Source organism: Taudactylus pleione, unplaced genomic scaffold (assembly GCF_031769625.1).
Source record: "Taudactylus pleione unplaced genomic scaffold, aTauple2 ptg000331l, whole genome shotgun sequence".
Classification (NCBI taxonomy): domain Eukaryota; kingdom Metazoa; phylum Chordata; class Amphibia; order Anura; family Myobatrachidae; genus Taudactylus; species Taudactylus pleione.
Window position 1 is genome coordinate 4,562,948 of NW_028284732.1, and position 14,821 is coordinate 4,577,768.

Here is a 14,821-nt window from a genome sequence, read left to right on the forward strand (position 1 = left end):
CTGGTTTCGTTTTACTGAAAAGTGATTCATGGTGGTCACTAATATGGATACTGCATGCATATGAATTATAACAGGGTATGATCCTCGGGAGGGCGGGGCTCATTTTATTTTTGGGGACCCCACTTTTCGAGGATTGCCAACCCTGGGATGACCAGTTTGGGGTTGATTAAAGCTTAGGCAGGGGAAAACCACGCTGTGTGTCTTGTTATGGCATTACTACCTCGACTGGCTCACCGGTGCTGTTTATAGAAAAATAGGGGGAATCTCATTCCAGTTTTTCCACCAATTTTCCTGTACCAGAATGGGCTCAGAGGTCCAGGGCTGGTTATGCTTTTGAGGTGAGGGGAAGGGCCCACACCAATTTTTTTTTAATTTTTAACTATTGAATTGCTTTTAACCCTAAGAAGCCTGCACAGATCATAGTTTTCTGTGCAGTGCTTCTCCCAAACACAACTGCCTCAAATGGGTCTTTTGTTTGGGTGATTAATAAGTCGGTTTATTATTAAAACTGACTGATAATAAGTCCGGGGTTCCTGTAGTCGTCTGTAAAAGTATCGATATTTGGTTTTGGTTGGAATTTGGTTTTATAGTCCATTTTGCCTTTAGTAAATCTCTGATTTGTAAAAAAGAATGAAAATTGACAACAAATACAACATAAAACTAAAAACAATCTTTAGAAAATATACTCTCTTATCTGTTTAGTTAAAGTTAAATGAAAATATGACTGGTTTAGCACTTAAATGTAGTATAATTGAGCCTTTGTATATGCTCTAAGTTAAACATGGACCTGATGCAACTTATAGGGAGTAAAACGTTAAGGAGTGAAAGTCTCTGAAATTTTTATTACATCATATTTGCCTTTTCTCAAGGAAGACTCCAAATTTTTCATATAGTCCCCAGAAGAGTGGGTGGATCACCCACATCCTACTGAAGTGGGCAGGATTGGGAGATAATACATAGAATCACGGGTCTGTAGGGTGGGGGCAGTGCCAACATGGTGCAATCGACATCATAGTAGCCCTACCCCCTTAAGGTGGATCCATGATATGCGTAATTTTGCAGTAATGGGGCGGACTGACGCAAAGAGCCCAGCCCCAAAGTGATCAGACCTCTCCTGGATAGAACAAATCAAAAGTCGACAAGTATGATTAACATAAACTTATATAGCGCCAGCATATTACATTGCGCTTTACAATTGGGAACAATACAGTAATAAAACAAAACTGGGTAATAATTGGGTAATAAATAACTGACAGACAAAAAGGAGAGAGGGCCGAGCTCGCAACCTTTCAATCTATATTATTATCATAACTTTATTAGTGATTTGTCAGATACCACAGTGCTTTGCAGCTCTAGACAGTAGAGTAAAATGAAATACATAAAACAGGGGATACGTGCAAGGTAGACAAAGTGAATATGACTCAGAGTAGAGATTAGAATAGTGCTTTATTGTGAGTAACATGGGAGGCTTGAATGGTGGGTTGACATGGCCATCATCCGGAGTGATGTAGCCTGGAAGGGCGCAACCATCCACCTCTGCCCGCCCCTGGCATGTCTGTGGCACACCTCCTAGCCTGCCCCTCTGCCTGGACCAACCTCTTCAGACTGTGTCAGTGAGCAGGCACGCACGCAGTGCAGTTCAATAACTTTCCCCTGAGACCTCAGAGACACGATTGATTGTGTTTGTTTCACGGGGGGAAGGAGTGGGGTATAATGTGTGGTTTGGGATTATTAGTGTGTAATACCCCGCTATGCGAGGTATTACGTCTGCCGCTGTGCATCGTGCTCCAGCACATGTGTATGCCATTACACAGGCAGACCACAACTCCCAGCAGCTTCTGCAGCTCCTGAAGAGATCAGGAAAACATCACATGATCAGCGTCAGGTGATAATAAAAGTGACAGTTGGAAGTGAGCAGCAGCTGGTCGAAGGGAGTGGAGCAGAAGGGGTGACCTGCTGCTGGCAGGAGGATGGTGGGCAGACAGTGAAGCAGGAGCACTGTCTGCCAGGGCGGAGCTCCTTGACATTGTGCCCGGTGTGTTCCAGCCCTTGCAGCAGCCGGCACTATCAAAGGTCAGGAAGGGGAGCTAAATATTTGCTACGGGGCTCGGTACCTGGAGGCAGCCTGCTGTATAAAGGAGCTGAAGTGAGAGATGCTGCTGTGCCTGATCCTCCTCACACTTGTCCACTAGACCAGCTGGGATATTGGAGGCTCTCTGGGATAGAGCATCTAGCTAATGCTGAACCGTACTCATGAGTACTAGCCACCAATGCACACTACAGACACTGGCATAACTACCGTAGGTGCAGGGGGTACGGCTGCTATGGGGCCCAGACCGACCCAGGGACCACCCCCGTCCCCCTGCACCTACGCTGCCAGGCCATCCGCTGCCGTGATCATGTCCTTCAGCAGTGTGCTGTGCAAGGTGGCACATCTGCCCTCACGGTCGGCCCCGCCTCTCCTCATTGATACTGGGAGGAGACATGGCTGAGAGGAGGTGTGCCTGCCCTGCGTAGCACACTGCTGGAGCATGCGACCACCAGAGCACTGTCCCAATGTTCCGCCCGTGGGCTGAAGTGGCCCGCGGGTGGTGAAATCGGGAGGTTGGGTACCCCCACCGCCGCAGCTGTGTGCCGGTGCCGGACCCCGGAGTCTGAATGGATGCTGCGCACATGCGCGCGGCATTCATTCAGTGCTGGGAGAGGAATGGGGGCGACTACAGGGACGACCATCACCCGGGTGGCACAGGGGCACAACTGCCCATGGAGCCGGCCCTGGATGTGGTATTCATTGGATCATGAGCCATTCCAAGCCTTGTCCATACTGTTGTCTTCCCATCATACTGGTACAGGTTGATGTTAGTTTAATCTGTCTAAAGAATGCTGCTCCAGAGCTGGGCTGGCTTCTTTCAATGTTTTTTTTTGACAAAGTCTAATCTGGCCTTTCAGTTCTTGAGGTTTATGAACGGTTTGCACCTTGTGATGAACCCTCTGTATTTGCTCTAGTGAAGTCTCCTCTTTATGCTAGACTTGGATAATGTATAATATATTTAATTATATAACTGTAATTATATAACTGTAACTTTAATATATTTTGGTAAACAACTAAAATTACAAAAATTGTGGGATGCCCGCGCTCAGAATATTGTCACCGGAACCTCGATAGCAGTCGTAATACCGGCTCCAGAATCCTGACAGTAAGTATTAGGGTTAGGGGGAGGGTTAGGCGTTAGGCACTAGGGGGAGGGTTAGGGTTAGGCTGCGGAAGGGAGGGTTAATATTAGGCTATGGAGAGGGAGGGCTAGGGTTAGGCTGCGGGAAAGGTAGGTTAGGGGTTAGGTCTAGAACTGTCGGGATGTTGCTGTCGGTATTATGAAGCCAGAAACCCAACCACCAGGATTCCGTACCCAACCTGCCCAAATATATATGACCCTAACTGCTGGGGCGTATCTATAATGGGTGCAGGGTGTGCGGGGAACACGGGCCCCTGGGTCCAAGGGGGCCTCGCACCGTACACTCTGCACCCATAGGATTACTTACCTCTCTGGAGTCCCAAGTCGGCGCGGGTGTCCGGCGCTGTAAAAACTACTGGAAAATGTCCGCCGCGGCCATTTTTCCGTGACAAGTGCATCCTCTATAGACTTCCCCTCCCCCTGCTGGTGCTACATAGATCAGCAGCTCTAATGCAGGCAGGGACGGGGCTAGGGGGCAGCCTGCTGTGTTGCTCCTAGCAGGTGGTGCCCCTAGGCATGTGCCTTAAGGACCCAGTGGGAAATCTACCACTGGAGGGATCACTAAAGAACTCACACCAAATTAATGTGTGAGAGATTTGCAGTCCACCAATGCAGAGGATGCAGAGTTGGCTTTAACCAACTAAAGTTAGACAATACCTTATTAGATATATTCTGTTTTTATTTTATGGGAATCATTTTCTTATTTTAATTTCCTCCACCCAGAACATTGTGTCAGTTGGTGAGTGAACATACTGGCATCATTACCAAGCAAGTCAAATAGCCTGATGTTTGCTGTAATTGTCAGCATTGCTCTTGTTTGCCTTGCGCTGGCAAGGTTATTAGATAAGAACGTTTCCTGGCACTGGTCTGACACTTAGGAAAAAAGCATGCTGATTATTCTAGGGGGATCAACAAGTACAAGGCTGCAATTACTACAGGCTTTATGCCTTTGCCGACTCAGGATGAGTAATCTGTCTTTGTCAGTAAGAGGAATGTGACATCAACCTAGTCTAAATATTTATTTGTGTGATGTCTTTTTCCATTGTTGTCACATGTGACACAATCCAGACAGATGCTCAGCAGAGTACCAAAAAATTAAGAATAGATATGGTGTAAGTGACCTACCCATACCAGCTGTAGTCCAGGTAGACTTTGCTCTGTGAATCACAACAGGAAAAGCCATCCAGACACCTACACAAGAAATGCACTGTGTGAGTAAGACATGCCAGAAAAATGAGACCAAAATAAAATAAATATCTGCTATTATATCATATACTACTTTATAAAAGCCGCCTGATCCTACACTATTATTTTTTATTTAAAAAGCATTAACATATCTCATAGACCTGTACATATCATGTTACTAAGACATTAACAACACACAATGATGTAATGCTCCAACAGTTCCCATAAAATATTTATGCTTTGAAACATAAATTTGAAGTAAACTACAATAATACCCCTTTTACACCAAAATCCAGGGTCTGACCCTGGAATTTGAACACTGGTCAATCCCGGGTCGAACTCGGCTTCAGACCCCGTTCACACTGCAATTCGACCCGGGTAATTCTCGGGTTTGCCCCGTTCACACTGAACCCGGGTAATCCCTGCTTTTCCCTATAGATGTCATTAAAAATGGACTTTTTTAAGGGCTGACAAAGATGAGGTCACAAAAGGCAACAAAAGAGAGGGGTGGGGACTGCTTACAGCATTGCTACAGGTTGCTGTTCTGGTTGTGGCAGGCTGTGTATTAGCCTGTGTTTGTGGCTGCTGGTCAGGCTGTGGTGCAGCCTGCAGTTCTGGCTGTGGCAGGCTGTGTGCCTGCCTACTTTTGTGGCTGCTGGTCAGGCTGCTGTGGTGTAGAAGGATAAGCAGGCAAGCGATGGCTTCATGTGTGTCTCTCTCTGCAGGGCACTGACAAATTACATCACCTGCCTGTGCCCCAGAAGCTCCAATCAGCATCTTTCAGAGCTAGCCGGGTGAAATAAGCAGGGTAGCACCCGTTCACACTGCCTCATGACCCGGGAACAACCCGTGTTCAACCCTGCTCTCAACCCGAGTAAGATTCCCGGGAATTTTTTCTGGGAGCCGTTCACACAGAGCATCGACCCGGGTCGACCCGGCAATAACCCGGGTTATTCAGTTGGTGTAAAAGGGGTATTAGCTACAGATGTAAATAATCTGCTGACTTCATTTCATGCTGTGCATTGGTGATCATTATGGCAGTCTGATTGGAAATGGATTACTTGTCTAACTTCACTACACTCATATATGACAGTAAGAGATGCAATTGACGTAACCTTTTTGATTCAGTAAAGATTATGGGGTCTAGGTACTAAGCCTTGGAGAGACAGAAGCTGATTGTTTGGTACTTTCTCTCTCTCCAAAGCTTAGTATCCTCTCTCTCCAATTTTACATATTAAGGCCACATATAACTTATGTGATTTTGGGGTCTATTTACTAAGACTCGGATGGAGATAAAGTGAACAGACATAAAGTACCAGCCACCCAGCTCCAAACTGTCATTTTTCAAACACAGCCTGTGACATGGCAGTTAGGAGCTGATTGGCTGGTAGTTTATATTGTGGTATTTTTGTTAGTATCACTGTGATACTAAACTAAACATGACGCAGCCCTAGTAGTATGGAAATTTCATAATGCATTATTTATAATCAGCAGCAAATCCTACCTCTATACCTCTAGCTCCTGGGGGGCCTGGTGCCCACTGCCGAAGCTGTCTGAAAAGTGCGCAGGTGCATGCACACAAATCAACAAGCAGGCTTCTAGGGACTGTGGACCTCATTCAGAGTCGGTAGTTGCGGCCACACGTTCGTACGCCACCGATGTTCGCTGAACTGCGCATGCGTAAAGTTCGCAATGCGCGTGCGCAAACTAGCTGCTACGATCAGAAATTTCTCTCTCCTTGAACACAGCCAGGTCGGTAGTTTGAGTGACAGAATGAGGCGTTTGTGGGTGGTAACAGGGGAAGGTGCTTGAAAACGGGGGAGTGGAGATCCGAACGCAGGCATGCCTAATTATGCGAACGGCGTTTAATGGGAGTGCATAATTAACAAAGTAGTGTCATGGCACACGTGACATGGGTGGTTTGTACACTGACCTGATCGTAGTGCTTAAGAGAGGGTATGGTCAACCTTAAGCTCTACGACCAGTTTCGATGGTTCCCGATGGTCTCTATTAATCCTTATATGCCCGGAGATGACGTGTATTGCGTACAAGAAGGGGGCGTATTTTTTGTCTTCCGGCCGCTTCCTCCCTTTGGTCGACCAGCTAACGATCCGATCTTAAGGACGCAACATGCGAGTGCATCATTTGCATATCCGGCCCCTTTTCCCATACGACCGTGCGGCCGCAACGACCGACTCTGAATGAGGTCCTGTATCAGCTTGGGCTGATGTTATAGCAGGGCGTGGCTTCCCATTGGAAGCGCTCTCTGCTAATTGCAGTCTGGACTTGCAGCCCAGGGGGAGAAAATACCTCCCCCTGGGACTGTCTGTCCGGCTGTGATTAGCATGGAGCACTTCCAATGGGAGCCAGTACTAGGCGGTGGCGGATCCACGGGGGGGGTTGGGCGGTTGGAGCGATCGCCCCCCCCCTAGCACAGGGTCTCATTCAGACCCGCTCGCGAGCGCTCAGCGCTCGCAAGCGGGTCAATGTTTCCCAAATGCGCACGACGGAGGCGCCTCCGTCATGCGCATGCGCGAGACCCGAATAACGACGGGGTAGCCGTCATTATGGGTCTCGCACCAAAGGGTGGTGATTGACAGCACGCCCCCTTTGGTGGGCATGACGGGGGCGTGTCTGCCCAGACGGAGGCGTTCCCATGGGAACGCCTACCGTCTGGGTCCGGCCCCACTGACATCACTAGTGATGTCAGTGGGAATGTTTTTGGCTCTGATAGAGCCAAAATCACTCCAGGGCTTGCGGCAGACGAGACCCTACCACAAGGGTCTCGTCGCAAGCCCGATGGTCACGATGGTGTTGACCATCGCGACCATCATCATGGACGCTCGCATAAGCTGTGGGTGGTAACCCACAGCTATGCGAGCGTCCACGAAGCCGCCTCACAAAAAAAAAAAAACACGCCCTGATTCAGAGCAGGTGCTCGTTCAGAGCGTCCGGCTCTGAATTAGGCCCACAGTCCGCATCATGCACTGAGCTGAGAAGGCTGTGCTCAGCCTGTGCTGTGATCTGAGCCTGTGTAATGTGCTCCGTGTCTTGGGGGGGTGTCAGTGACATGCTGTCATCGAGGAGCCGAGGAGAGAGAGCACAGCCGGCTCCCCACACCCTGCTACACATGCAGGACTGACGGCTGGGTGACAGGCAGAAAGTGCTCTCAGTAGCTCCGACTATAGCAGCATCAGAGCGGCTGGGCAGCATTCTCTGCCTGTTACCTGGCTGCCTGTCACATCTATGCAGCTTGTGACTGCACACTGAGCAGCGCTCCTTCCGTGACTGCTCCGCTGCAGGGGCTGTACTGGTACACTTACACTATCTTCCTCAGGCTCTCTGTGTCTGGCTCCTTCCTGTCCCTGGCTAAGATCCCGCCCCCTCACCAGGAGGCCCACCCCCTCTCCTACCATGTCTGACTATATTAATAGTCTGTCCCTGCCCCCTCACCCCCGGGTCTCCGCCCCTTCACTAGTCTATCCTGTGTGTGTCATCTCTTCCTGTACCCTGGAGCTCCTCAGGGACCAGAGACAGAACATCCTTCTAGGCAGGTAAGTGCCAGGGGAGGTGTGAAAATGTTTAAATGATATTTGAGGGGGAGTAGGGGGGTTGGAATACTTATGCAATGAGGGAGGGTGTAGTTGTTTTTATTTTTGTGGGGAGGAGGTTGTTTTAATACCGTAGGTGCTGAGGGTGGTGTAATAATGTGTGTGTGGGGGGGGTATTATTATTGTGTGTGAAGGGTATATTCATAATATCTGTGTTATATGTGGGTCACTGATGGTCTCTGCATGATTTGATACTGAGTTATCTGGCACCCATTGCGATGCTCCCTGATCTGGCAGGCACTGCAAACCTCTCTGCATTATAGGACAGTCACTGTGATGTTCCCTGATCTCACTGTCACTGCGAACCTCTTTGTATTATATGGTACATCTCTGCAACGCTCTCTGATCTGACAGTCACTTAAACCTCTCTTCATTATATAGCACATCACTGCAACACTCCCTGATCTGGCTGTCACTGCAAACCTCTCTGTAGTATATGGCACATCTCTGCGACGCTCCCTGATCTGGCAGGCACTGCAAACCTCTCTACATTATATAGCAGTCACTGTGATTCTTCCTGATCTGGCTGTCACTGCGAACCTCTCTGTATTATATGGCAGCCTCTAGGTAAAATCCGCCACAAAAAGTTTTTGCTTCCAATGTTTTATAATTGGAATAAATGTCTACTGTGTTTATTACTGGTCTTTATTGTGTTAATGGAAGAAATGGAGTGTATGCGCTTGACTAATTAGCTGCTTAAAATTAAAATAGTAATAGTGCAAAAAGTGTTTAAGCGCTTGTGGTGATCTGAGCGGACAAACAAAACAAACATACAAATAACACATATATGTTTATGCTCTTTTGTTACTAATGAGAGTGGCAGCTTGCTGGTATCTTATCAGCGTTGCTGTGGGTGGGAGTCCGTATGTCCGTTCCTCTCCTAACTGTCCCTTACTATACCTCAGAATGTCCGGTGATAGCGGCGGTCTTCTCCCTTGCACGGGGTGCCTTCTCACTCCGGAACACGACTCTGCTTGCAGCGCTGTAAGTGCGGCCGCGGCAGCCGGGTATCTGCAGGCTCTAGCGGTGAGGACTGTTCCACGTGACTCCAAACTCTCCTGCTCCAACGCGTTTCGGACCTCGCTGGGTCCTTTGTCAAGGATGACAAAGGACCCAGCGAGGTCCGAAACGCGTTGGAGCAGGAGAGTTTGGAGTCACGTGGAACAGTCCTCACCGCTAGAGCCTGCAGATACCCGGCTGCCGCGGCCGCACTTACAGCGCTGCAAGCAGAGTCGTGTTCCGGAGTGAGAAGGCACCCCGTGCAAGGGAGAAGACCGCCGCTATCACCGGACATTCTGAGGTATAGTAAGGGACAGTTAGGAGAGGAACGGACATACGGACTCCCACCCACAGCAACGCTGATAAGATACCAGCAAGCTGCCACTCTCATTAGTAACAAAAGAGCATAAACATATATGTGTTATTTGTATGTTTGTTTTGTTTGTCCGCTCAGATCACCACAAGCGCTTAAACACTTTTTGCACTTTATTGTGTTAAATACAAACAAAATAATATGTTTATGAAAGTGTCCCTTTAAGACCGTGTTTCCTGGACAAAGATACCTCTCAATTATATTTCCACTGAGAGCATCATTGTGCAAGACTAAGAAGACCAGAAAATCAAGAATTTGTAGCCAAAAGCCCACATATTATAATATCTACTGCAGGTTATAACAATAACAGGTAGAGACCTAGAGAGATCTTATATGGAGTAATAGAAGGAATTACAAGGAGAGGTTATGTGGAGTAATAGGAGGAGATATAGGGGCCTATTCATCAACACTAAAATAACGTTTTTAAGGACATTTTCCTTAATTAATGTTATTTTAGTATTCATGAAGAGACTTAACACTGATATCTCCTGGTTAAGTCCCCCTGCGTTAATTTCCACACTCCCCATACATTAGTATGGGGATGTGGAAATTATGGTATTCTTCAAATTCCGAAAATTATGTATTTTCGGAAGTTGATGGTGTTACTATTCACCACTGTGAGGTGGCGAATAGCAGGTAAAACCTACCTGTGTCAGCGTGGGCAGATCCCCCGGCTCTCTCCGTCGCTCTGGTCCCTCCTCTGGCTCTGTTGGCTGTTCTGAGACGTGTTCTCACAGCAGAACACAATAAAGTTTAGAAAAAAAAACCTTTTTTGTTTTTTAAATCTAAACTGTACAGTGTGCTGCTGGGAGACCATGTGTCAGCACAGCCACCGGATCCGCTACAGCGGGCAGGTAAGTGCGGGGACGGGGGGAGGTGAGCGGGGGAGAAGAGGGGGTTGGGGGGGATACAAACTTACCGCCACTGTAGGCAGTGCTGCGCATGCGCTGGCTTTACGAATGTAACAGCGCATGCACAGAACGGATTCCAGCTGCGGTAAGTTAGTGTAGATAGAGATAACTATCTATTTCCTGAAAAGCTGTCATCGCAAAAATGGCAGCTTTTCGAAATAGTTATGGAGAGGAGGAATGATGAATTCCTCCTGTAATTAGGTAGAACTCCATGCAAGTTCTAAACCGAATTACCTCCATTGAATTTTTAGGTATGATGAATAGGCCCCATAGGGAGATGTTATATAGAGTAATAGGAGTAGTAATAGGAAGAGATATGTGGAGTAATAGGAGTAGTAATAGGAAGAGATTATGTGGAGTAATAGGAGATTATGTGGAGTAATAGGAGTAGCAATAGGAAGAGATTATGTTGAGTAATAGGAGTAGTAATAGGAGGAGATTATGTGGAGTAATAGGAGTAGTAATAGGAAGAGATTATGTGGAGTAATAGGAGTAGTAATAGGAGGAGATTATGTGGAGTAATAGGAGTAGTAATAGGAAGAGATTATGTTGAGTAATAGGAGTAGTAATAGCAGAAGATTATGTGGAGTAATAGTAGAAGTTACAAGGAGAGGTTGGGTGGAGTAATAAGAGTAGTAATAGGGAGAGATTATGTGGAATAATAGGAGGAGATATAGGGAGAGATTATATGGAGTAATAAGGAAGGAATTATGTGGAGATGACGTACGGAGTAATAAGAGTGAGAGGAATAGGTTATATGACGCAACAGGACTAGATACAAGAAAAGGGTAAATGGAATTGTAGGGGTTTTATTTGGAGAGGTTATATGGAGTAACGTGAGGAATAAGGATAGGTTTTACTGAGTAATAGGGAGAAGTTATAGAGAGGTTAAATCAATTAACAGGAGGAGTTAATGGGAGAGGTCACATGTAAAGAATATATTGAATAATATGAGGGTCTATTAGGAGAAGTCAAACATAATAATAGGTTAAGTGAGTTGAGTATTAAAATAGTATTAACTTACTCTGTGACACGACATGGCATCTGAAAAGAGAAAATTTGGTGATGATTTCATGAGTGTGGTACAAAAGGTCAACAATGAAAAGGTTGACAATAATTTGGTCGACACCAAAAGGTTGACATTACAAAAGTTAGATGGTACAGAAGGTCAACTCGTACAAAAGGTTGACATGGAAATGGCCAATACAGAAATGCAATTAAATGGCACTCAGGGTTAATTGCAATAAACCAATGTGTTTATTGTACAAGCATCAACATTTCAAATCAGTAAGTGTCTTTTCCAAGCTCAGGGAGTTTTTTCATTTCTTACTAACAATACTGGACTCTGACACCTGGGCTTTAAAGATTTATTTTGAGCGAGTGACTGTTTTTTTCAGAACATATATATCTATGGTTTTGTTTGGTATAATACATGTACACATACTTTTGTTTATGCTACATATGTCACATAAATGCAATATGTTTGGTCATGCTATTTTAAGTGTTCTATGTAACAAGTTATTGTAAGTGTGTATACAGTCAGGTGCATAAATATTGGGACATTGACAGAATTTCCATATTTTGGCCTCTATTCACCACCACAATGGCTTTGAAATGAAACAAACAAGATGTGCTTTAACTGCAGACTTTCAGACTTAATTTGAGGGTAATCACATCCAAATCAGGTGAACGGTATAGGAATTACAACGGTTTCTATATGTGCCTCCCACTTTTTAAGGGGCCAAAAGTAATGGGACTATCAACTCAAAAGCTATTTCATGGACAGGTGTGGGCTAGCCCCTTGTTATTTCATTATCAATTAAGCAGGTAAAAGGTCTGGAGTTGATTCTAGGTGTGATATTTGCATTTGGAATCAGTTGCTGTCGACTCTCAATATGAGATCCAAAGAGCTGTCACTATCAGTGAAGCAAGCCATCATTAGGCTGAAAAATCAAAACAAACCCATCAGAGAGATAGCAAAAACATTAGGTGTGGACAAATCAACTGTTTGGAACATTCTTAAAAAGAAAGAACGCACCGGAGAGCTCAGCAACACCAAAAGACCCGGAAGACCACGGAAAACAACTGTGGATGACAGAAGAATTATTTCCCTGGTGAAGAAAAACCCCTTCACAGCAGTTGGCCAAATCAAGAACACTCTCCAGGAGGTAGATGTATATGTGTCAAAGTCAACAATCAAGAGAAGACTTCACAAGAGTGAATATAGAGGGTTCACCACAAGATGTAAACTATTGGTGAGCCTTAAAAACAGGAAGACTAGATTAGAGTTTGCCAAACAACATCTAAAAAAGCCATTACAGTTCTGGAACAACATCCTATGGACAGATGAGACAAAGATCAACTTGTACCAGTGATGGGGAGAAAAGAGTATGGAGAAGGAAAGGAACTGCTCATGATCCAAAACATAACACCTCATCAGTGAAGCATGGTGGTGGTAGTGTCATGGCGAGGGCATGTATGGCTGCCAGTGGAACTGGTTCCCTTGTATTTATTGATGATGTGACTGACAAAAGCAGCAGAATGAATTCTGAAGTGTTTTGGGCAATATTATATGCTCATATTCAGTCAAATGCTTCAGAACTCATTGGACAGTGCTTCACAGTGCAGATGGACAATGACCCGAAGCATACTGCAGAAGCAACCAAAGAGTTTTTTAAGGCTAAAAAGTGGAATGTTATGCAATGGCCAAGTCAATCCCCTGACCTGAATCCGATTGAGCATGCATTTCATTTGATGAAGACAAAACTGAAGGGAAAATTCCCAAGAACAAGCAGGAACTGAAGACATTTGCAGTAGAGGCCTGGCAGAGCATCACCAGGGATGAAACCCAGCGTCTGGTGATGTCTATGCGTTCCAGACTTCAGGCTGTAATTGCCTGCAAAGGATTTGCAACAAAGTATTAAAAAGTGAAAGTTAGATTTAGGATTGTTTAGTTTGTCCCATTACTTTTGGCCCCTTAAAAAGTGGGAGGCACATATAGAAACCGTTGTAATTCCTACACCGTTCACCTGATTTGGATGTAACTACCCTCAAATTAAATCTGAAAGTCTGCAGTTAAAGCACATCTTGTTTGTTTCATTTCAAACGATTGTGGTGGTGAATAGAGGCCAAAATATGAAAATTCTGTCAATGTCCCAATATTTATGCACCTGACTGTATATAAATATTTGTAATATTATACGTTTAGAAACAAGCTTGTGGCTAAGCAAAATATGGTGTTTGTGTATGTTCATAACAATTTGGTTAATTTTTTACAACCTATTAAAGAGGTTCTTCCACAAGTGTAAGTGTGGTCTACCCTTGAAAATATGGTTACTGACAATTTAATTAAAAGCAAACTTACTGACAAGTATAATTTTTCCTAACACATTATTATTCTATAAGAGATGAGCAAAGTTGTGAGTGCATTTGGCATGAACCAAATTTGACAGCGGAATAGGCTATTCTACAGAACTGAAAAACAGATAGGGGAGCATCCCCTAAATATCCTCCAGCACACTAAATTGTACCTGCAACAATACATGAAAACTATATGGTAATAGAAATTCAGAGATATTTGTTGCATGCATTTTGCCAAATTCATTTGAGCAGCTTCCATTGTATGTTTGCTGTTTTGCTAGGAAAAACATGGGAGCGCACACTGTAGTAAAACTGTAAACGTAAAATCGTTTCATCACATGAAGGACTTCGACCATTGATGAAGTCCTTCATATGACGAAGCGCGTTCGGGCATGCCTAGGACGGTGACGTGTACTAGCACTGTGCATGAGAAACTCCATGAACTCTGTGGCGAGACATCCATTGTGCTGACGGTGGCTGCTGAAAAGAGCTCCCACTGGGGATCGGAGTCAAGGCTTGGCATAAAGCTGAAGTAGCGGTGAACGGTAGTGTCTGGAGTGACGGGCAATCCACAGGCTATCAAGCTGTTTTCGTGAGCTGATTAATGGTTACCTCAATGTACGTTTTTTATGAGATTCTTATTACATAAAATGTACAGTCTTACTACAGTATGCGCTCCCATGTATTTTCCTAGAAAAAAAAAATATATATATAGCAGTATGTAGATGGGCACTCAGGGTATCACAATGGTTATTGCCGTGGTGCCTTCCTAGGGGTGATGTATACCAAGCAGTTCTCCTACAGTTAGAAGCAGGCGGCACTCATCCGGACTTATTCAAAGTGTAATATACTTTTTATTAAGCCGACGTTTCAAGGCCGGAATGGCCTTGTCATCAGGGTGTGAAATACACAGTGAAAGTGCTTACCTTATATAAGATACCAGTAATGGTACCAGCACAACTGCACTTTTACCGTTACTGGTATCTTATACTGTATAAGGTAAGCACTTTCACTGTTTGTATTTCACACCCTGATGACAAGGCCATTCCGGCCTTGAAACGTCGGCGTAATAAAAAGCATATTACACTTTGAATAAGTCCGGATGAATGCCGCCTGCTTCTAACTATCTATATATATAAAATAAGAACT

General features: G+C 45.2%; 1 protein-coding gene across 2 annotated transcripts in view; it reads right to left on the reverse strand.

Moving 5' to 3' along the window:
* The window catches only part of TMEM92 (transmembrane protein 92), a 78,465-nt gene that overhangs the window by 9,928 nt on the left and 53,716 nt on the right, over positions 1-14,821 (reverse strand). For both annotated transcript variants that reach the window (XM_088443568.1, XM_088443567.1), the window contains exons 2-3: positions 11,337-11,356; positions 4,359-4,424 (exon numbers count right to left, since the gene is read on the reverse strand). In XM_088443568.1, coding sequence (XP_088299694.1) covers positions 4,359-4,424; positions 11,337-11,356 — 86 coding nt within the window. The remainder of the gene's footprint in view (positions 1-4,358; positions 4,425-11,336; positions 11,357-14,821) is intronic.